This window comes from Molossus molossus, unplaced genomic scaffold (assembly GCF_014108415.1).
Source record: "Molossus molossus isolate mMolMol1 unplaced genomic scaffold, mMolMol1.p scaffold_m16_p_4, whole genome shotgun sequence".
Lineage (NCBI taxonomy): Eukaryota > Metazoa > Chordata > Mammalia > Chiroptera > Molossidae > Molossus > Molossus molossus.
Window position 1 is genome coordinate 39,054,786 of NW_023425377.1, and position 22,648 is coordinate 39,077,433.

The 22,648-nt window shown below is 45.5% G+C and overlaps 1 protein-coding gene across 10 annotated transcripts in view; it reads left to right on the forward strand.

Moving 5' to 3' along the window:
• Positions 1 to 22,648, forward strand: part of LOC118616024 (core histone macro-H2A.1) — an 81,184-nt gene that overhangs the window by 22,686 nt on the left and 35,850 nt on the right. For all 10 annotated transcript variants that reach the window (XR_004956518.1, XM_036241356.1, XM_036241358.1 and 7 more), the window contains exons 3-4: positions 15,309 to 15,415; positions 15,854 to 16,051. Coding sequence is in view for 9 of the 10 variants with exons in the window: in XM_036241356.1 (XP_036097249.1) it covers positions 15,309 to 15,415; positions 15,854 to 16,051 (305 nt within the window). In the remaining variant the exon portion in view is untranslated. The remainder of the gene's footprint in view (positions 1 to 15,308; positions 15,416 to 15,853; positions 16,052 to 22,648) is intronic.

Consider the following 22,648-nt stretch of genomic DNA (forward strand, 5'->3'; position numbering starts at 1 on the left):
TTTCTGTTGAGAAGTCAGCTGACAGTCTTATGGGAGCTCCCTTGTAGGTAACTGACTGCTTTTCTCTTGCTGATTTTATTTTTTTAATCCTCACCCAAGGATATTCTTCTATTTATCTTCAGATAGAGTGGGAGGGAGGGAGAGAGAGAAACATCGATGTGAGAGGGACACATCAACTGGTTGCCTTCCGCACAACCCTGACCAGGGTCGAGGACCGAACTGCAACAGAGGTACATGCCCTTGACCAGAATCCAATCCATGACTCATTGGTCTGCAGGCTGATGCTCTAACCACTGAGAAAACTGGCCAGGGCTCTCTTGCTACTTTTAAGATTCTGTCTTTGCCCTGGCCGGTTTGGCCAAGCGGTTTGGCCAAGCGGTTGGAGTGTCGGCCTGTAGACCAGAGAGTCCAGGGTTCAATTCCTGCTAAGGGCACATACCAAAAAAAAAAAAAAGATTCTCTCTTTGCTTTGGCAAAACTTCATTAGGGAAGTTTTTTGTCATTATTTTTTTAAGTAAGTTTTCAATTTCTTGCTTTTTCTCTTTTCCTTCTGGCACTCACATGATGCAATTATTGGTACACTTGAAGTTGTTGCAGAGTTTCCTTACACTATTCTCATTTTTTACAATTCTTTTTTCTGTTTGCTGTTCTGACTGGGTATGTTTTTCTTCCTTCTGTTTTAAATTGCTGATTTGATTCTTGGCTTCTGCTCTACTGTTGATTCCCTATAAATTATTCTTCATTTCAGTTAGCATATCCTTCATTTATCAGTGGTTCTTTTTTATGGTTTCCATGTCCTTTTTTTATGCTGCTGTTCTGAGTTCATCTACTCTTCCCCTAAGTTCATTGAGCATCCTTATAACCAGTGTTTTGAACTCTGTATCTAGTAGATTGCTTGTCTCCATTTTGTTTAGTTCTTCTTCTGGAGTTTTCTTTCTGTTCTTTCATTTGGGACATATTTGTTTGTCTCCTCATTTTGGCAGCCTCCCTATGTTTGTTTTTATGTATTTGGTGGAGCTGCTACATCTTCCAGGCTTGTAGAGTGGACTAATGTAGTAAGTGTTCTGTAGGGTCCAGTGGCACAGCCTCTCCATTCATCGAAGCTGAGCAGTCCAGGTTTGCCCCTCATGTGGGATGTGTACATCCTCCTGTTGTAGTTGAATCTTGATTACTCTTGGTACCTCAGTGGGAGGGATTTACCTCCAGGCTGATTGACTGCAAGGACTGGCTGCAACCACTGTGGAGAATCAGCTGTGTTCAGGGGCCAACCCTTCAGAGCAAGACTTACCGTCAGCAGGGCTCTGGTGCCTACTGAGTCTACCCCTTGAGTGTGTTGCTTGTCAAAGTGGTTGGGTGTTGCTTGGACGTGGTCTGAAGCTGTCCATTGGGTGTGCTGGCTCTGGGGCCTCCCAGGAGGTGCAGGCCAAGGTTAGCCACTGCTTGTGTTCATGCCCCGGGCCACCTGGCATGAGCTACAAGTAATCTGCAGATGGCTGTTATTTGTGCTGGGCCGAATTGCCCAGGAGAGGTCATCTTGTGAACCAGGGCCAGCTGTTGCAAGTGCTGGACCTGGGGCCACTTAGCAAGAGGTACAGGGAACACCAAGGCCAGAGGCTGTTTGTTTCAAAAATTTTAGGAAAGTCCATGGCATAAGCTGAGACAGGCCACTGGAAACAGCCTGGGTGGGTTGGAAAGTTGGGTGGTACAGGGCCTCTGGGAATCACCAGGGCTGGGCAAACAGTTATAGCCAGATTGCTGGAGACTCAGATAATGGCATTTGCCTGAAGGCTCTGTGAGGGGAAGGCTCAGAAAAGGAACAGTGGCCTCTGCAAGCACTTCTCTCTGGGAGAAAGCTGCCCTTGCAGCTCTCTCCTTGATGCCAGACAATTCAGTTCCTCCCCATCTGTCCCTGGTGCCTTTTGAGCTGCTGCCCCAGTGCTGGAGCTCAGAGGGAGTTAGTCCAGGTGTTTGTGCTCAGGCCCTTAAGGAGGAACTGCCCTCCATCTCATTCAGCCCTGCTGGTTTTCACAGCCAGACCCTGGGCTGGGGGGCCTGGTGTGGGCCTAGGTCCCCCCCTCCTGCAGCCAAGATATCCCTCTCGATTTTAATCCGCCACACATGGATATGGGACAAGCCTGTTCCATGTCTCTGCCCCTCCTACCAGTCTCTATGTGGCTGCTTCTTTATATCCTTAGTTGTGGGACTTCCATTCAGATAGATTTCAGGTGATTCTGAATGATGGTTGTTCTGTAGTTGTAGTTTTGATGTGGTTGTAGGAGGACGTGAGTACCATATTTACCTATGCCACCAACTTGACTGGAAACCTGAATAATTATTTTTTATTTATCTTTTAGAACTATCTCCCAGTTTAATTCTTTCTTCAGCTGTATCTTATCTACTATTTAATTCAGTCACTGAATTTTTACTTTCAGTTTTGATACTTTTCATTTCTAGAAGTTCTGTTTGGTTCTTTTTTTGAATCTGCTTATTCTTTATAATCCCTTGTTTTCTCTTCATTTTCTAAGTTGTCTTTAAATATATGTAGCCATATATTTATCTCAATAATTTTTTTCAACTTACTAGGGAATAATTTAAAAATATAATTGTATATATTTAAAGTGTACAATGTGATGATTTAATGTACATATACATTATGAAATGATTACCAAATTTATCTGAGTAATTCTAATATCTGAAGTTTTTATGAGTCAATTTCTGCTGGATTTTGAATCATTGTTCAGAAATCCTAATACAAAGGAATTCCTTTATGCTTTTGCTTAGTATTTTTATGGTTTGATTATTTTTACACTTTTACTTTGATCCATTTGGAATTTATTCTGATATATAGTTTAAGATAGGGATCAACTTAATTTTGTTCCATATGGTTACCCAGCTATAGCAATATACTGATGGAATAATCCATCTTTTCCCTGGTGATCTGAGATGCTATTTTTACCATACATGAAATTTCTAGATTTTATTAGGGCTGTTTCTGGGCTTTCTTTTCTGTTTCATTGGTCTGTCTTGTTATATAAATATGCTTCTCATATCTGGTAGGTCTTTCGTTGTCTTTTCACTTTTGTGAAAAGTAGTTATTTTCTTTAATAAGTACCAATGGAACTTATTTAATAATACTAATGGTAAAATTCACGTTATCAAAGGATACACAGTGAGACACACATCTCCTTCCCTGCTCTTTTGCACACCCAATCCTCCTATCAGGAGACAATCACCATTATTAGCTTCTGATGTTGTATATCTTTCTAAAGATATTCTTTTTTCCCCTTTTCACTTCAAAATAGATCTAGAAAATGAAATCTCAAAAAATAGTAAATCAGCCCTGGCCGGTTTGGCTCAGCGGTTAGAACGCCAGCCTACGGTCCAGAGAGACCCGGGCTCGGTTCCTGCTAAGGTTGCAGTTTGTCCCCAGCCCTGGTTGGGTCGTGCAGGAGGCAGCAACTCGATGTGTTCCTTTCACATCGATGTTTCTCTCCCTCCCCCGCCCCCCGTCCCTTCCTTTCTCTCCTACTCTATCTGAACAAAAAATGGAAAAATGTCCTCAGGTGAGGATAAAAAAAAAAAAGGTAAATCAGAATAATGGGTACACATGATATGTGGAGACTGACATTTATATTTGAGCCAGAATCTTGGTTGGGAGAATCTGAGGATCATTGACCTGCCCCTAACCTCCCCTCACTGCCCCCACCCCCAGCACTCCATCTCCTCTGCCAACTTGAGACTATGAGGTGAGGCTCACTTGGATCCTGGGCCATCATGGGGCTGCTTTTGCCTTGGATGACATCACCTGCCATGGTCCTGAGGGTTCTAATACATGAAACCAGGCCAATGCCTTAGAGAATGTTCCTGCACATCCCTCTCTCATCACTGCCTGAATGCTGCAATGTTTGGTTCACTTGTTTAGAGATGCACCTGTAATGACCTATTTGTGAAAAAGTTACCAAGCTCTGACTATGTCCAAGGTGCCAAGCAGATGCTGGGGGTTGAAAGGATCATTGTTGATTTCAGCAGATTTGTATTGAGTGTCTGTGGTGAACCAGACATATCAGAGGCCCTATCAGTGACCCCAGGGCTGGGACTGTGCTTTCTCCACCCCTCCCTCATCACTGTGAACTCAGCTCCTTGCATGAGGACTGACCTTATACAGCTGCTCAGTGAATGGTTTTTTACTGAAGAATAAGATCAGTTAGAGGAGGATGAGTTTTAGGAGGAGGGAACATTGCTAACCTGATGCTACCAGGAAATCGATGAGAGTGAGAGCTGAACCAGACCCTGGATTGTTTTTTTTAATCCTCACCCGAGGATATTTTTGTTTATCTTCAGATAGAGTGGGGAGGGAGAAAGAGAAAAACATCAACATGCGAGGGACACATCAACTGGTTGCCTCCCACACAACCCTGACCAGGGCTGGGGACAAACTGCAACCAAGGTATGTGCCCTTGGCTGGAATTGAACCCGCAACTCATTGGTCCGTGGGCTGACGCTCTAACCACTGAGCAAAACCAGCCAGGGCGACCCTGGATTTTTAAATGAAGTGTAATTAGGATTAATACCAGAGGAGAGTGGGCTGGACCTGCCTGAGGAGAGGCAAGTGGAAGGGCATTGTTGGTGGCAAACAGGAAGGTGTTGGAAGTGTTTCAAGGACTGATCTCTCACTTCTGCCACAAGAGCCACTGACATGTCTCAACTATACCTTGGGAAGCAGAGGAGGCCAGGAGCTGCCCAGTCGATTAAGATAATGCATCCCAAGGTTCTTCTGTGATGACCATCAAGAATGGCTTTAAAAAAAACTATTTACTTACTGAGAGAAGGAAATGGGTAAGAATTCTACAAATATCTTCTCTCCCAATATTTTCCCTTTAAAATATCAGCAATTAAAAAAATGTATTTATAGTTTTCTAGCTTTCTTTTCCTACTGAAAAGGTCTTCTCTGTCTAGTCAACCCAGAATAAAATATGAAAGTAAAAAGCCACTCCTCGGAGCCATAAATAACTTCTAGCAAGAAAGCAAACCCAAAGGGTATTAACGACAATCGGCCTCTCCCCATCTCCCTGTCTCTTCCACTGCCCACTGTTTCTGGTTGCCAAGAAGATGACAAAGACTCTCCTCAGATTTGTCAGGCTGCTCAGTCAGCCTACAGCTCTGACTCTGGCTCCCACCTTTTCTCCCTCCTCCCTTTCTTCCTTCATTTCCCACCTCACTGTCCTTTTTAAGCAAGTACCTTTCATTTAGTGTCCAGAAAATGTGTTTCCTGGCACTTCAGAGGCTGGCAATGGCACCTGACACTGAGGTGTCCTTTCACAGAATTGACAGCACCCCCATGTGTCTAGGTGGGGACATTTGCCAAATGGCCTCTATAGAAGACATTTGTAAATGTCCTCTTTCTAGAAGGAGGCTCATTCTCTGCCAGAGCTCACATTTCTTGCTGGGAGGAACCATTTGGAAAACAGGGCCTCTGGAAAAGGCTAATCTATCAGCTTCCCTGGCCACTGATATCCTGATGGATGCTCCCTGTGGTAATTGGTAACTGAGGTAGCTTTTGATTAACATTTCTCTGTTACTTCTGTAAATCTGTATATTGACTGCTGAAAGTCGATATCTACTGTTCATTCAGAAAATGAGGGTCCTTATCTTGACCAGCATTGGTTTGTTTGTTTGTTTGTTTGTTTGTTTGTTTGTTTGTTTGTTTTTTGCCTCCCCCCTCCACCCTAGGCCCTGGCGGTCTCTATTCCAGATTCATATTGTGGCTTATACTTGTGACAGTGCTGTGAGGGCTAGGCAAAGCAGAGCAGTTTAATAAAACATCTGCCATCTGTCGAGCACATACTACGTTCCAGACACTGGCCAAGTACTTTACTTTTGGTAATTCACTGAACCCTCAAACCACCTATTTTGCTTAGGAGGAAATTGAGGCTCTGAGAGTTTAAATAACTTCTCCAAGGTCGCTCAGCACAGTAGCCCATCTCTAGAAGAGCATTTCCTTCAGACTTTCTAGTGAAGCTGAAACCTTAGCAGTTAGGAGAGAACTGGCTCTCAGGATCACTCAGCCCATTTTGATCTCCTTTGTCCTCAGTGGACATCTCAGGGGATGGCTCCTATCTTTGGTGGAGCTGCAACCTGGCTCAGTAGGCCATGGATACCTGAGAGCGCAGGCCCCGAGAGTCCCAGATGGTCACCTAAGGGCACATGGTATGGGTCTGTTAAGGCTGGAGACAGTCCTGTGGCCTGGCATGGCCAAAGAGGACAGGGGTCCTGCCAGGATGGGCCTGGAAAGACAAGCAGTCACTGACAGAAAGGGGGAAAGTCGAGGGCTTGCAGGAATGAGATGGGTGTGGGCACAAGAGGGGTGCTGGCTGTTGGAGTGACATGTGCTGGCCATAGGGAAGGGACAGTCTAGTTAGTATCGGAAGTGCTGTTTGTAGCAGCAACAAGACAAGTGAGGTCCTGGGGGGAAAGCACTCATGGGCAGAGGTGGCCCGAGGGCTGCACAGGGAGCCACAGAGGCCTCAGAAAGGGGAGGGCAGTGCCCAGTCAGATGTTGAAGGGTTGTATCGCTCAACTGTACTGAGGGTGGACTACAGAGCCAGAAGCTTTTTGCCTAATGTCCCTTCATTGTCCTTTTAGCAAAGGAGAGGTGAAATCCTGGGTGACAGGGCTTAGGTGAATCCTTCAAAAAGTGGCCCTCAGCATTGGGAATGCACTTGAGCAGACAGGTCCTGGGCTGGCTGGTACAGAGGATCCCAGGGGTGGCAGCCCCTTTTTGGGGCCTCTCTAACTATAACATACTCAGATTGCTCTAAAAACAGTCAGTCATGAAAAGAACCTTAAAAATCTTCATGTACTCAGAGTCTTTTTTAGAGAAGCAGGATAAAGCAGGCCAGGACAGGTGTCAGGGCAAGAGGGTGTCTGTGACACATGGTTGAGAAGGCCACTGGAATGGCTTACAGCACAGCTACCTTTTCTCATTTACGCTGTATTTTCATTGTACATTTGAATGAGATAAACTGCATAAGATAAACTCAAACAGCACACAGGAGGGTAGAGCAAAATGTCCCCTCCTATCTAGTTCCCCCTGATCCACTTCCAGGAGGCAAAGCATCGCATATCCCGATGAATGGGTGTGCTCCCACACAATGGCAGCCCACCATGGAACACTGTTCTGAAGCTTGTTTTCCCCTAAACATCCACCTGGGAAGTGGCACCATGTCAGGGTTCTTTAAATGAGTTCCTCTTTACTTTACACTCTTCAGATCATTTCATTTCAGTGGACATCTCTGATTGTTCACCCCTTCCTGAGATGAATTAAGAACAAATGGTATGATTTTCCATATCAAAGCAAACATACTTATTAACCATTTCCTTGTATTTTAATTTAGAGTCTTTAAAAGCAAGTGACTGGTGGGGCAGAGGGCCCTGCCCAGCTGTCAACCAGGACCTGGGTTAGAGCAGGTTTCTCTGGGCCTCCCCAGGCACCTCCTCCTCTCACCTTCCTTCCTAGGGCCTTGACATGTGCTGCCTCAGCAGCTGGCTTTGGTCTTGCCCCTGCCAAAGCACACCCTGATGGGTCAGACCAAAGCCCTAGACCCCATCCCACAGCAGAGACTGCCTGTAGGGCCACGCTGGGTGCTGCATTCTATCAAGGCAAGTCTGGCAGCACCGAGGTTAATCGGGTTCAAGTGCATTTTTTAAACACGTGTAAACTGTTAAGTGTAACAGCAAAGAGTAAACTATCGAGGGAGGAAACACTAGGTTTTCTATGTTGCTTTTCTCCTCCTCTGCTTGGCTCTCACACATATCCATCTATCCAGCCAGCCATTTATTTTTATTTTTATTTTTTTAATCCTCACCTAAGGATATGTTCCATTGATTTGAGAGAGAGAGTGAACCATCGATGTGAGAGAGAAACATTGATTGGCTACCTCCTGCACACCCCTACCAGGAATCAAACCCAAAACCTAGGTTTGTGCTCTGACCAGGAATCAAACCCAAAACCACTTTGGTGCAAAGGATGACATTCCAACCAATTGAGCCACTGGCCTGGGGCTAACCAGCCAGCCGTTTATTTTGATAAAGGAAACCGAGGAAAAGAAAGTCTAGTTTTCTTCCCCTGGAAATCAAGTCTGCTATACTTTTTTTTTTAATCCTCTCCCGAAGATGTTTTTCTATTTTTGTTCAGATAGAGTGGGAGGGAGAGAGAAACATCGATGTGAGAGAGACACATCGACTGGTTGCCTCCTGCACGACTGCAACCTGGGCTGGAGATGAACCACAGCTGAGGTACGAGCCCTTGACTGGAATCGAACCAGCAAATCATTGGTCCACGGTCTCTAACTGCTGAGCCGTTTGCAGTTCTGTCCCCAGCCCTGGTTTGGGTTTTTAGAAGGCAACTAATCAATGTCTCTCTCTCATCTCTCCTCTCCCTCCCTCCCTCCCTCCCTCTCCCTCCCTCCCTCCCTCTCCCTTCCACCCTCCCTCCCTCCGTATCCCTCCCACTCTATCTGAAGGTAAATGAAAAAATATCCTCTGGTGAGGACCAAAAAAAAAAAAAAGATCAAGTGTGTGGTTGTTGCGTTAATTATAGTAGTTTACATGTACCCATTGTTCTCAGCATGTAACTTGTAACTCCTTAATCCTCACAAACCTAGAGATTACCTCAATTACCATCCCCCTTTTATAGAGTGGGAAACCGAGGCTCAGGTTTGTCTTGACGCATCTCACAGCTCAGTGCAGGACTTGGGGTGTATACTCAGCAGACCCCAGCTCTAACCATGGTTCACCAGTGGCTCCTGCCCTCTGCCAATGACAGACTAGGTGGAGGCTGGCGTAGAAGCTCTCAAGATTTGGGGAAGGTAGAGGAAGGCTTTCCAGAAGGGAAAGGTATTTATGCACTGGGCTGTATTGGTGGGTTAGATAAAGGTAATGTTTGCCAAGAATCATATCTCTTCTTTGTTAATGTGTATAATGCACACTTTTTTACTTTGAAATATGAAAAACATTAGCTGATTTTAAAAGTCCCCAGTGAAGCTGTGTTTCTATCTTATTGGGAGACTTTGTGGGGACGGTGTGAGACTAGACTAGATGCTGACCCCTGGACTCCTGACCCTTAGGAGGGGCCTGTAATGTGGGCTTAACAGCAGTGGACATGTTTGTATAAGATTTGGAACATCTGCAGAAAAGCAGCAGAATGACTAATTCTTATAAAGTACCTTATACTCTGCATAGAAAACACCACCTTCAATTACTGCTGTAAGTTTTGTTTCTCTGTGGAATCCCTGGTTCCTTTTGAGGCTCCTGGGACAGGCAGGCTGGAGAGCTTTGCTGTGGCCCTTGAGTGAGGCCCCGGAGCTCCGGGTTGATGGCTCAGCAGGTTTCAGACCCTGCCACTCACCTCCTGGAAAGGTGGGATGTGAGCCGGTGGACTTTGGGCCACTGAGGGAATTGGGGGAAACTGGTGCAGTCAGAGGCAGGAATCTTAGCAGCACTCTCTGAGTGAGGTTGATGGGGTTAAGGCCTTCAGGGACCGTGTGAAACAGTTCTGAACTCAGTGAACTGCTGATGGAAGTCTGGTGACTGGAAAGAAATGACAATAAACAGATTCCTTGTCATGTTGTTGGCGTTGTAGCAAATACCTGTTTTCTCCTTGGGATTATGTGAACATTTGCTTTTCTTTGATTTCTAGTTGTTATTCTTAATATATATATATTTTTTTTTTGGTTAAAGGAGATCCTTCAAAACCACTCTGTAGAAGACCCCAACTTGCTGCTAGGCAAGATTTGTGTTTAGGGTTTGGGCAGCCTCCACGCATCACCTGTTAGCTGTTATGAGTCTAATTCTGCAAACCATGACTTCATCTCCCTAAAGAAAGATAGACAGAATGCTTCAATACAACAGATATGGTTCAGTTCAAGATGTTTGGAGGAAAAAAAAGACTGTAAGCCTTTGGTCTCTGGGTGAACTTGGAAAGTAGACCTGTCAAAGGCATTCACATTCAGACAGCTGGTCTGTAGCTGGAAAGGCTGCCAGATAATGCCGTTATTCCAGGCTACGAGAATTTTGTCAAGTGGCCTGAAAATGATCATGCTCAATGAGGCTGGGGAACGTTGGACCCAGGGGTGCCTCTGGAGGGCTTGCTGCTCTGAGGAGAGAATAAGGTCACATTGCTGGTCCAGGCCAGCGCAAAGGATGGAGTCAGCAGCTCATTCCTTGCCAGAGTAGTGGAGTGGGAGCCAGAGACACTGGGTGTCTTGCAAATTGGATCTTCAAGCAAACAAACAAAAGTAACTTATGCATGTATGCATAACCAATGGACATAGACAACAATGCTGGGGGGGGGGCAGGATGGGGAGGAGGGAATCTAGGGGGGGGGAGGAGAAACATCTGTAACAAAAATAAATTAATAAAAATTGAAAAAAATATTAAAAAAATAGCATGCAAGCTGGCCACTGTTGTTCATTCAGCATGGCCCCTTTGCTGTGTTTATAATTAGGGAACCTTACTACACTTAGGGTTCTCTCCAGAGATGACCCCAAGTGCTTTGGGCCCCAAACCAGCCTGGTGTTGGTCATTGGTAACAAAATGAGACTGTCACTGGTCAGGAAGACTTGGCATGAGGGGTGGAGAACCTGGTGAGCAGTCTGTTTCTTTTCTTAACTGCTCTTTCCAGTTTCCTCCTGTGGTATCTTGTGGATTCCATTTGTTTTGGTTACAGCCTGAAGGACTGTGGCTCCTGAAAACTCCCTCCAAGGGAGGATGCAAGCATTGAGCTCTGGAGACCGTGGAGAAGAGGATTTGCATCTGTAGATCTGGGGCTTTCCTGGTTCTTTCTCAGAAGTCCCTTTCTCTTGAACCGGCAGAGGTTGAAACACATTTTTAGAGTTGCACAAAACCTTCCAAAGCATGATGAGCTCATCAAGAACAGGAAGCCCTCCCCTGTGGGAAGGCGTGGAGTCCGTTCAGCTGATGCTGGCTCTGGCCTAGCCCAGAGGCGACTGTTGGGGGGCCCATCCCAGTGGGTTTGGGGTGCAATGGCAGGAACCCATGTCTAGCCCTAAGCCTGGGCTTCCATGACTTGGCCCTTGCTATCATTTGCAAAGCCCTGATCACTTACTAGGAGGGGATTAATCAGGAAATCTCTAGTGGTGCACACCCTGTCCTAATTCCTCAGCAGTGGGCACTCTCTCTCCTTCCCAGAACATGCCCTGGAGGGGAGATGGAACAGTTCCATCTTGTCCAGCTGCTGTCATTCTGCACTTTCCCTCTCCCCTGCTGCAGACAGCCCTCTCTTAGCCAGCAAAGCCCTTTGCCACTGGGCTTCTGGAATCAGACTGAGGATGAAAGGGTGAATTTTACTGAATACTTGGCAGGGCTGAATACATAACCTGGATTTCTGTTTTTGTTGCAAGTCAGATTTCTCCTCCATCTTTGTTGGCTGTTGTAAAATACCCAGCCGTATGCCTGCTGCAGTGCAGGGGTGGGGTGGGGCACACGTTTCTCATAAAAGGTGTGTCTACCAGGTGCTCTGTCTTTTGTGTCCCTTGATGAAGGGGTTACTATGGTAACTATTTCTCTGGTAAACATGCAGGAGTAAAGAGAAGATAAGGCTTTTGCTCAACTCTAGTTGGGGTGTGGATTTCTGCTCCTCTTTGTTATCTCCAGTTGACACAGCTTCCCTCCTGCCCCATAGGGCTGAGTTCACAGGTGAGCTGGAGTTTTGCAAGAAGGATGGAGTCCTGGATTTTCTGGCTCCTTGGTGAAGAAGGCAGCATACGAAGGCAACTCTTTCTGAGGAGCTGAAACACTCCTCATCCCACTGCACACACCTCCCCCAGCCTCTCCACTCCACCTCACTGTTGCTCCCAGGTGGATCTCGTCTGACACCCCAACCCATCGCTTAGTTAGCAGTAATTGAGCCCAGTCCTTACAAGTGTAGAAGCACAGGCCATTGGAAGTTTCAGCCACAAAGTGAGAGTTGGGGGAGGGGGGCTCATGGAAGTCAGGGAATTCCTGGAGAATTGATCTTCATATTTCTCAGTCATGGGTGCTACTATAGGTCACTCCATTGCTTTATTTCCCTGTGTTACGTAATGTCTGTCCCCTACCCAAATCAGGGGCCAAACACACTCTGTTCTGGTGGCCCCCTCCCCGCTCTCAGGTTTTTGCCTTCATCTTCACCATCTTCCCTGCATAAGTAGAGTAGCACTGCCCAAAATAAAAAGACCACATCCCTCCTCCCCTCCCCCTACCAACGGCCACTGTGCCTTCTCTTACCCTTGCAGTAACACTCCAGGCGGGAAGAGGAAACAGGCCCACTTTCCTAAGAAGCCTTAATTTCAAATGATCCTCTTGCCAAGGGGGTGGGCTTAGGGCACCAGAGTGCTTCTCTCTCTCTTTCTGAGACCAGGTAAAGCATTCTTGGCACATTATGGGGGAAAGGTTGTAATCTGCCTGCCTCCTGTATATTTGGCTCTGCAGACACTGAAGGCCCATGGTTCCCTGTGGCCTCAGAAGATGGGGCAGGCTGCAGAGGGGAGGGGATGGTGGAGGCCAGGAAGCCAGCCAAGTGGGCTATATCTCTACACCGCAGCTGCCCCTCTCTGGCCCTCCTGCTGACTGGCTCTCCTTTCTGTGCCCTTACTCTCAGGGTCTGTGCTCAGGTCAGACACTGCTTTGGCTCTCTCCCAGGCCTTGGCTCCCTCCCAGGCCATGGTCAGGACAGTAGCACTGCAGATGTGATGCCTCCTCCATGAACATGGGAGAGTGAAGGGCAAGCTGGGCTGGCCAGGCAGGCCTTTCTGCATTCACGGCACTGGAGGCCTAAGGCCATTTAGGCATCCCATGCACCTTCCTCTGCTTGGCTAAGATCAGCCCATCTCCCCTGGGCATTGGGGCACACTGCCATATGTAGCTAGGTGGGCCAGCTCCCCCCTGGACAGACTGTATGGGGAACAGCGCTGCTGAGACTGGTGGGTGAGTGTGGGAGATGTACTGATTCTCTCCCACGAGTGACTGTCACCTGTGAAATTCAAGGTGAGGTCTCTGGCCTGGGAGCATCAAGCAGGCAGGTGCCTCTGGTGTTCTGTGTCATCAGTGCACTGATTATCGGTAAGTGAATCCTGTGTGGATTTAGGGGGAACCTGCTGTTCCAGGTGTGACTGATTTTTCATCCCCACCAATATGAGAGTTTACAGAAGTAGCCGAGCAGCTTTTCAGCTTTAGACACAGAGCAGTTTTTGCATTTAGTTCAGCTGTTAGTGCCTTTTAACAACAAATATGTAATATTGTAAATTTTAAACACACAATTTTCTTGTAGCTAGAATTTTTCCCTAGTTATTTTATAAAGATTCTGAGTTTTGATTTTGCCAGAAACATCTAGTGTTTAAAACATAACCTAGAATGCTAGAAAATGCTAGAAATTATTATTTTTTGTTGTTACTCCTCACCCAAGGATATTTTTTCCATTAACTTTTTTTTTTTTTAATCCTCACCCGAGGACATTTTTCCATTTTTTGTTCAAATAGAGTGGGAGGGAGGGAGGGAGGGAGGGAGAGAGAGAGAGAGAGAGAGAGAGAGAGAGAAAACATTGATGTGAAAGGGACACATCGAGTGGTTGCCACCCGCAAGACCCAACCAGGGCCAGGGACAAACTGCAACCGAGATACGTGCCCTTAGTGGGAACCAAACCCTGGTCTCTCTGGACCGCAGGCCGACGCTCTAACCACTGAGCCAAACCGGCCAGGGCTCCATTAACTTTTAGAGAGAATGGAAGGGAGGGAGGAAGGGGGAGAGAGTGAAACATCCATGTGAGAGAGACACATTGATTGGTTGTCTCCTGCATGCACCCTGACCAGGTCTGGGGATTGAACCTGTAACTCAGGTATGTGCCCTTGATCAGAAATTGAACCTATGTTCCTTTGGTGCATGGGCCAATGCTCTAACTACTGAGCCACAATGACCAAGGCTAGAAATGCTTTAGTACCAGGAAAAGGTCAGACTTAAGTTGAGCCCAGAAGTGTGGGCTTGAAGGACATCCTGATAGGACTGGGGCATGCAGAAGTGAGGGTGCAAGACACATTTTGAGGTAGTCTGCGTTTTTCATTAAGAAGTGAGGTGATGAAGTTGACAGTTACCAAGAGAACTGTGCCGCCAAGGAGGCAACAAAGGACACTTCCCCATTTCTCCATCTTCGGTGCTGTGGTGTCTTGTCTGGTGAGAGCCTGACCCAAAAGACAGGTAAATACACCTTAACCTGGCACTAGCCATGGGTCAGGCTCATATCCCTCTAGCTTTTTTTTAAATTTTGAAAAATATCAAATTTATAGAACGCTGAAAGAGGAACACTGTTACATTCTTGCCTAGATTTAACAACTGTTAACATTTCACCGCAATTGCTTTACTCTCTAGATTTTTCAGAATTATGTGAGAGTAAATTGCAGACATCAGGACCTTTCACCCCTAAATACTTCAACATGTATCTCCTAAGAACAAGATGTTCCTGCAGAGTGGTGATATCATTATTATAACCAAGAAAATTAATAATTCCCTAGTGTCTAATAGCTAGTCTACATTCAGATCTCCTCAGCTATCTCCTAAGTGAATTTTCTAGCTGTTTTTGTAATCAGGATCCCATGGGGATTCACACATTGTATCTGGTTGGTATGTCTCTTCAGCCTCTTTTTAATCTACTATATACACCCCATGTCTTTCGTTTTATAGATATTTTTATGACATAAACTTTGTAAAGAGTCCAGTCATCTCCTTCTGGTTTTGAATCTGAGTGTGCAGGCGGTCAACATTGACTCCATCAACAGAGACTTACTAAGCACCTGTAATATGCCACCATGCCTCAAAGCCCCATGAACCCATGCATGACCCACTGCTCAGTTCCATGCATGCACGGATCATTCTCGGACCACACCGTTGGCTCCTCAGGGTTGGTCCTGGTGACATTTGGATGCTGACTGCAGGCAGCTCTGTTCTGGAAAATCAAATAAGTTCACATCCCAGTTCTACCACTTCTTACTGAGGGACCTTTGACAGGTTGCTTCTCCTCTGTAAGCCTCAGTGTCTTCATCTCCAGGACAAAGACGTTGGACCAGGGCTTTGATTCAACGCCTCTGTGACTTGGCTTAGAGTGCGCCAGGCAAACCACCTGCATCTTCTCACCTCAGGGTAGCTGCTTTGTGAACTGATGCCTGCGCCCACTCCCAGCACCGTGAGTGGGGGCCAGGAGGATGCATGTGAGCCTCTGATGTTTTAACGTGACCACGTGTTCTTTCCTGTGTTCCCCACAGCGGAGATTCTGGAGCTGGCTGGCAACGCAGCGAGAGACAACAAGAAGGGACGAGTCACCCCCCGTCATATCCTGCTGGCTGTGGCCAATGATGAAGAGCTAAATCAGGTATGGCGCTTTCCTAGTCACTCTACCCTGGACACTTGAGCAACCAGTCTTGCTGCCCGAGAGACTGAGTTGTCTCTGCAGAGGGAGGTTGGTGTTTGGCCGGCTATCAAAGGTGTGGACTGCATTTAGGACTGTTAGCGGCTTCCCTGCCCCATGTGGCAGTTTTTCTCAAAGGCCTTATTGGGGGCAGGGGGCAGGGATGAAACAAGGTATTTGGCTCTCCCTAGAGGAAAAATATCTAAATTCCCCCTGAATGAGGGACTCTGAGGACTTGTTCCCTGTGCAGTGAGCCTGGGTCCTGTCAGCATCCTTGTAGATATCGTGGAGGGAGGAGCTCTACCAGCCAAAATGGAAAGCATGGATGGGAAGGGCTAACTTCTTAAAGGTCAGGGGAAGGCAGGCCTGGCTCACCATCTGCTACTTTGGTTTTCCTGCAAGCTGCTAAAAGGAGTCACCATAGCCAGTGGTGGGGTGTTACCAAACATCCACCCAGAGTTGCTAGCAAAGAAACGAGGATCCAAAGGAAAGTTGGAAGCCATCATCACGCCACCCCCAGCCAAAAAGGCCAAGTCTCCATCCCAGAAGAAGCCCGTGTCTAAGAAAGCAGGAGGCAAGAAAGGGGCCCGGAAATCCAAGGTATGTGATTTGGTAGGGGTGTGTGGGGTAGGGCAGGCCAGTGCAGATAGGTGAGGTCAGGAAAGCCTCCTTCCTGCCGAGCATTCATCCCACTGATGGGGTACAGCACTACAGAGGGACATGTGGGAATGGTTACAGAGGGGCTAGTCCTGCTCAAGTGGCCAAAGTCTGGGCACAGTTGGGGACTGGATTTCTGCAGGCAAGGGAGATGTAGGGTGGGTACCAGGAAGATCAGGATGGAAGGACTGAAACCAGACATAAAACGGGTCTGAGGCTGCCTGTCACTATTTGAGCCAAATTAAGCAGAGACAGGTTGAATCATATGAGCACTTATTCCAATGATGCTGGCAGTGTAGGGAGAGCAGTAGGTTGTCCTGAAAATTCTGCTCTGCCCTCTCCTATTAGCTGGCTGATGATATAGGGATAAGGAGGAAGGGCTCCAAGCAAGGGGATGAGGGGCAGCATGAGGGCTGCAGTGTCTGTAGTCCGTGTGTCTCCTTCCAGGATCTTGAAGTACGATAACAAGGTATTTAATTTTCTATGATACAAAAAACAGTTCCACCCATTCCTGGGACCAGAGAATGGTCAGCATTCCTGAGGCAAACTCCTAGAGGGGTCAGATTCCAGGCACAGCAACCTGGTCAAAGTGTGTCCTGTCCCTGGCCTGTTCTCAAAATGTATTTTCTGAGTAATGGAGCTATCCGTACTCTGAGGCATCTTATCTTTTTACAGCCCTGTTTTACTTCTTGTAACACATCTTTCAGTTTCCCAGGGTCTGTAAGAAAACCTCTTATCTATAGTTAGTAAGGTGAACAATCTGTTCCTATTACGTACCTTTCCCCCTATCAGGACCTCGTGCCTGGCCTTTCAGGGGGATGCCCGTGCCTGTGGGAAGTGGCCTGTGTGTACGGGAGTTTCCTCATGCTGCCAACAGCTACCATTAGTCCTGCTCAGAAATGCCACCTGCCCACTTGCCCCTGACACTCTCAGAACTGATGTTGCATTGCCATTTGTGTGGCTTACTCTGAGCATGTTCCAAACAGTCCAGACAGTTTGCTTTTTAGAATGATTGCCTCATTAAGGAGTAAGACAGACACATTATTCAGACCCTTCCTCTAGACCCAACTTGGACTGAGACTAGGTCCTAGGTGCTGATCTTTGTAATGTGTTCCTTTTTCGCTGGGCCCTGCCTCTCAGCAGTTGGCTCCAGGGCCAACCAAGTAGGTACAATGCAGTTAAAGCTCTGTCTTTAACAATGGAATCTTAAGGCTGTGCTGGTCTGTGGCACCCCCTCAGGGGTCATCCTTCTGGCCCACAGCCAGACTAGAGGAAATACCTCTGGCAGAAGGTGATCTCCTGTTTTCTAAGACCCTCAATAAGAACTCCTTGGAAATGGTCCAGCTGGTGTGGCTCGGTGGTTGAGCATGGACCCAGGCACCAAGAAGTTGCCAGTTTGATTTCCAGTCAGGGCACATGCCCAGTGCGGGGCATGCAGGAGGCAGCCAGTCGGTGTTCCCTCTCATCAATGTTTCTCTCTCTCTAAAATCAAGAAAAAGAAATTAAAAAAAAAAAAAAAAAGAACTCTTTGGAAATGACCTGTGAGGTCTAATGATGAGGTGTCAGAACATTCTTCCTACTGGAGCCTGGAGCCTCCCACCAGAGTGAGATGGTGAGGTCACCTCCCAGGATGGGCTCCCAGCATGTCCCCTCCTCTGATCTTGTCCAAAGATCGGGTCCCTGGCCTGTCTGTGCCTCAGAAAGACTGGCTTTCGCCACACAGGGGCACCTTCTCTGACCTCTAACCTCCCATCCATTCCCTCCATAGGCCTTCTTTAGTTGAGGTAGAAGAGGCTATATGTTTAGTACATGCTTCTAGGTACAAATAAATGCTTCCTTGAAGACATGAGAATCTAAATTTTTCTTTCCAACAGACCACCCATCCCACTCCCACCCCCACAATCTCACCCCACCAGGCTCTGAATCACTCCCAGGTCTTTGAGAGAGAAACCCAATATTGAAGAGCATCCCGTAAATTTATTTCCAGATGCTTGCTCTTCACCTTGCTCACTAGTCCTGAAAGAGGCTTGGAGGCAGGCAGGGAAGGCACAGCATGCTCCATTCTCATTCCTGCTAACTATAAAATTAGCAGATTGAACTGTTTCTCTTCCCTCTGTCAATATTTGTAGTTGAGGGGAGGAGCAAGATGGGGAAGGCAGGGGAAAAGTGCCACTGCAACCCTATTTATGTATTTATGTTTTTATTTATGTATTTAAATCCTCACCCAAAGGTATGCTTATTGATTCAGAGAGCAGGGAAGAGGGAGGGAGGGAGAGAGGGAGTTTGATGTGAGAAAGAACATTAATTAGTTGCCTTCTGTGTGTGTCCTGACCAGGAATCGAACCTGCAACCTTTTGGTAAACAATGCTCCAATCAACTGAGCCACACCTGCTAGGGCCATGTGACCCTTTTTAAATGTTAAAAAAATAAGACAAAAGTGCCAAATCCATCATCTCTTGATAATGGGCCCCAAGGAGCTGGCTGCCCACAGTGCAGGACCCTTGGTACTGGGCGCTGAGGACCAGCAGGGCAGGACTGCATCCCTCGACCTAACTGTCTTCTGGCTGTGGCCAGAGCCAGGCCTCTGTTCCTGTCGGCCTGCTGCACATTGAGCAGCCTCTCGGACTCCAGTGTGTCCAGCAACCCTGGGCTGAACCTTGCCGCCTGTCACCCCGATTCCTCCTCTAATAGTTTTGCCCATGACTTTCTGAACTTTCCAATTGACCAAACACTAGGAAGGGTTTTTTTCTTTCTTTTTAGACTTGAAATATCAAGGGGTATGTGTGTGTGTCTTTAGCTCCTAGTAGCTATATTTGGAACTCAGTGTTTCTAATAACCATATGCCAATAATCACTTGAACACTCCACTTTTTCCTTGATTACAAAAGCAGGAAGTCTGTTATGGTGGTCTGTTTTTCTTCCACACAATAAAACACATTGTCTGCTTACTGTACGAGTCTTTGGCTAGCACTAAACCCTGGGGGAAGCTGAAATTGGAACCGTGAACAGCTAATTTTCAAAACATTTGTTTAATGTAAATTGTGGTGTCAGCTCCCAGAAACAGTGGAGAACCCTGCATCTCTAGGTTTAAGTGGAATGTTCTGAAAATAACCTTTCCAGAGAGAGCCTTAGTAACATGCTAAAGTACTTGCAGTGAAAGGGAGTTGGTATTTTTCAAGTGTCAACACTTGAATTCCAAATCATAATTTCCCCCCAATTCTATGTAATTGGAAGTTTTTGAAAGTCTCCAGTTGTGACAGCTGAGTCAGCTATAGTGGAAACGGTGAGAGAATAGAGAAGGCAAAAGAACTTACCAGGGACTAGAAGTCTGGAGCCCTGGAAGTGCCTTAGGCCTTCTCCTTCCTACTTGGGTGGCCTCAGGCAAGTCTTTGACTCAGTTTACACCCCCTCCAAGAAAATGATGGGGTCCAATCCAGACTTAGATTTCAGTGACTCAATGAATATTTGCATAATGTGTTTTTAACTAGGTAATATGTGTAAGAATTAGGATGGTGCAAGAGTATTCAGTAGTAGGTGTAGCCAGTGTGGCTTAGTGGTTGAGCATCGATCCATGGACCAAGAGGTCCTTGGTTCGATTACTGGTCAAGGCACATGCCTGGGTTGTAGGCTCAATTGCCATTGGGGGTGTGCAGGAGGCAGCCAATCGATGTGTCTTTCTATCTCAATGTTTCTATCTCTCTCTCCCTCTCCCTTCCTCTCTTTCTAAAAATCAATAAAAATATATTAGGAAAAAAAAAAAAAAGAGTATTCAGTAATAGAATCTAACTCCCACCAGTTTCCCCATATCCCCCCAGACAGGTCTCTGTAATTAATTTTTATGTATACTTTCAGAAAGTCTATGCATGTCAAGCCTTCCCCACCCTACTGTACCTTTAAAAAATATTCTATCTGTCTTTAATGAATATATGTATAGGTCATGTTACCCACTATTTGGCAGTGTTGTTTAGTGGTTAAGTGTGCCAGCTCACCTGGCTTTGTTTTTCAATTCTGCCATTTTCTGGTTGTGTGTTCTTGGAAAGTGACTTGACCTCTCTCTGGTATCTCAGTTTCCTCATCTATAAAATGGATGGTTGTGAGACTTAAAAGAGAATTCATGTAAAGTGCCAATAACAGTGTGGCACAAATGTTAGTTGACAGTGCTTCTGTATTGCTGCATGTAACGCTGCTTTAGTGTTTCATGCATGACTCTAGTTCCGTATGTAGTGTGCAACACCAGTGTACCCACATCAGTGTTCATTCTGGCATAGTACCACAGTGACCATCACTGTATGTGGGTCTCTGTGCTCATGTGCAAGAATATCTATAGGATAAAGTCCTCAAGATCACCTTGCTTAGGCAGTGTTTTTTTTTTTTTAATTTGATGGTGATTGCTCATATATGGAGCATTTTATCCCATTAAGAAATTTCAAAAGCTGTCTCATTCTTTAGCTTTCAACACTGGGATGTTTAAAGAAGACACATTCATGTGATTGATATTAATCAGGTCTTCATGTGCTCATTACTGTTCTCAGTAGTGGGGTATAGAAGTAAATGAAAGGCCCTAGCCCTCCCCTCCATGTTCAGTGAGCTTTGGTCTAGTGAAGGGGGCAGAGTCATTATAGAAGGTTCAGGGGGCGGGGGCGGGGGCGGGGCAGAGCAGGTGGTGCAAGGACAAAAATAAAGTGGAGCAATGGCATATGGGCAGTGTAATTTTACATAGGTGGTCAGGTGAGCCTTCTCTGGTAAGGTGACACTGAATGGAGACCTGACTGGAATGAGGTATTGGGCATCCAGGTGACTAGGGGAAGAGAGCTCCTGGCAGAGGACCAGCAAGTAGGCCCGAGGTGGGAGCATGCCTGGCTCCTCCCAGAGAGAACTCAACAGAATTTGTATGTGGGATCCCTCACATGTCTATAATGGACGCCTTTTGCAGTCAGAGAAGCCTGGGATCTTTCTTAGGATAAGGTTTCAAATGCATAAAATACCAAAGATTCAAAGGAAACCATTTAAAAAAGAAAAAAAAAAGTGTTTTTCCTTGTGAGGAGCACTCTTAGGATCTACTCTCTAAACTTTAAAATATATAGCAATGTTAACTACAGTCATCATCTTCTACATTATATCCTTAGTTATTTTATAAGTAGAAGTTTGTATCTTTGACCACCTTCATCTAGTTCTCCTTCTCCCAACTCCTCACCTCTGGTAAGGATTTCTTTTTCTATGTTTGAGTTTTTTAATGTGTTGGTTCTTTTTTTTAAGATTCCACATAAAAGTGAGACCATACAGTATTTGTCTTTCTGTCTGACTTATTTCACTTAGTATAATTCTCTCAAGATCCATCCATGTTGTCACAAATGGCAGGATTTCCTTAATTTTTATGGCTGAATAATATTCTATTGTATATATTTATACATCACAAATTTTTTAAAAATTTTTATTTTTGTACAGAAAGAGAAGCTTCACGGGGGTCTGAAGCTTAAACAACTTGGAGGACCCCATTTAAATAAAATACAAAATGATTAATGTAAAATTAGGTACAGAGCCTTAGATAGAATCTGCACAACTAAAGGGACCTTTATTATTATCTTCATTGTAAATTCAATTCTGCAAGGGTGCATGTTTTTCTTTTTTTGTCTTGCTCTCTCACTTAATATCATGTTTGAGAGATTCATCTAGGTTGTTGTATGTAGTAGATAGCATGAAATCTGTGCATGTTTCATTGTTTGAATTTACCACAATATGCTCATTCTACTCTTGAGAAATATTTGTTGTTTCCAGTTTGGGGCTCCTGCCAATATTCTTGCTGCAAAAGTACATGCCCTTTGGTGTGCACATGTTGCATTGTGTTGGTAGTATACCTATGAGTGGAATTGTGGTATCTTGAGTATTTATATGTTCAGCTTTAGTAGACAGTGCCAAATAATTTTCAGTGGTAAACATATACAGTCCCAAAGCAGCATATGGGAGTTCTAGTTTGACATTGTTGCCCAAACAGGGTACTTTGAGACTTAAATTTTGGCCTTTCTGGTGAATGTGTGTTGCCTTGGTGACTAGTTAGCTTTAGTATATTTTCAAATGAATTTTCGCCCTTTGGATATTTTCTTTTGTGCAAGTGTTTTATGCATTTACGAAAAATTGAGGTACCTGTCCATTTTAATGACTTATAGTTCTTTTTATATTATGGACGAATTCTTTTTTTATTGTGATATAATTGACATATAAGATTATATTTTTTGCCGGACTGGTGAAGCTCAGTGTATTGAGCATTGTCCCATGGACTGGGAGGTTCGATTCCCAGTCAGGGCACATGCTGGGTTGTAGGGGGTGTTCAGGAGGCAGTTGATCAATGTTTCTCTCAGATCTATGTTTCTATCTCTCCCTTCCTCTCTCTCTAGAAAAAGAAAAAAATCAATGAAAAAAAGATTATATTTGTTTTAGTTATAAAACATAATGACTTGATATTTGTATATACAGCAGGTACTTGAATGTTTAATTGTAACATTGAGGGATGCCATAGGAACTTAACTCTTTTTTTTTTTTTGAA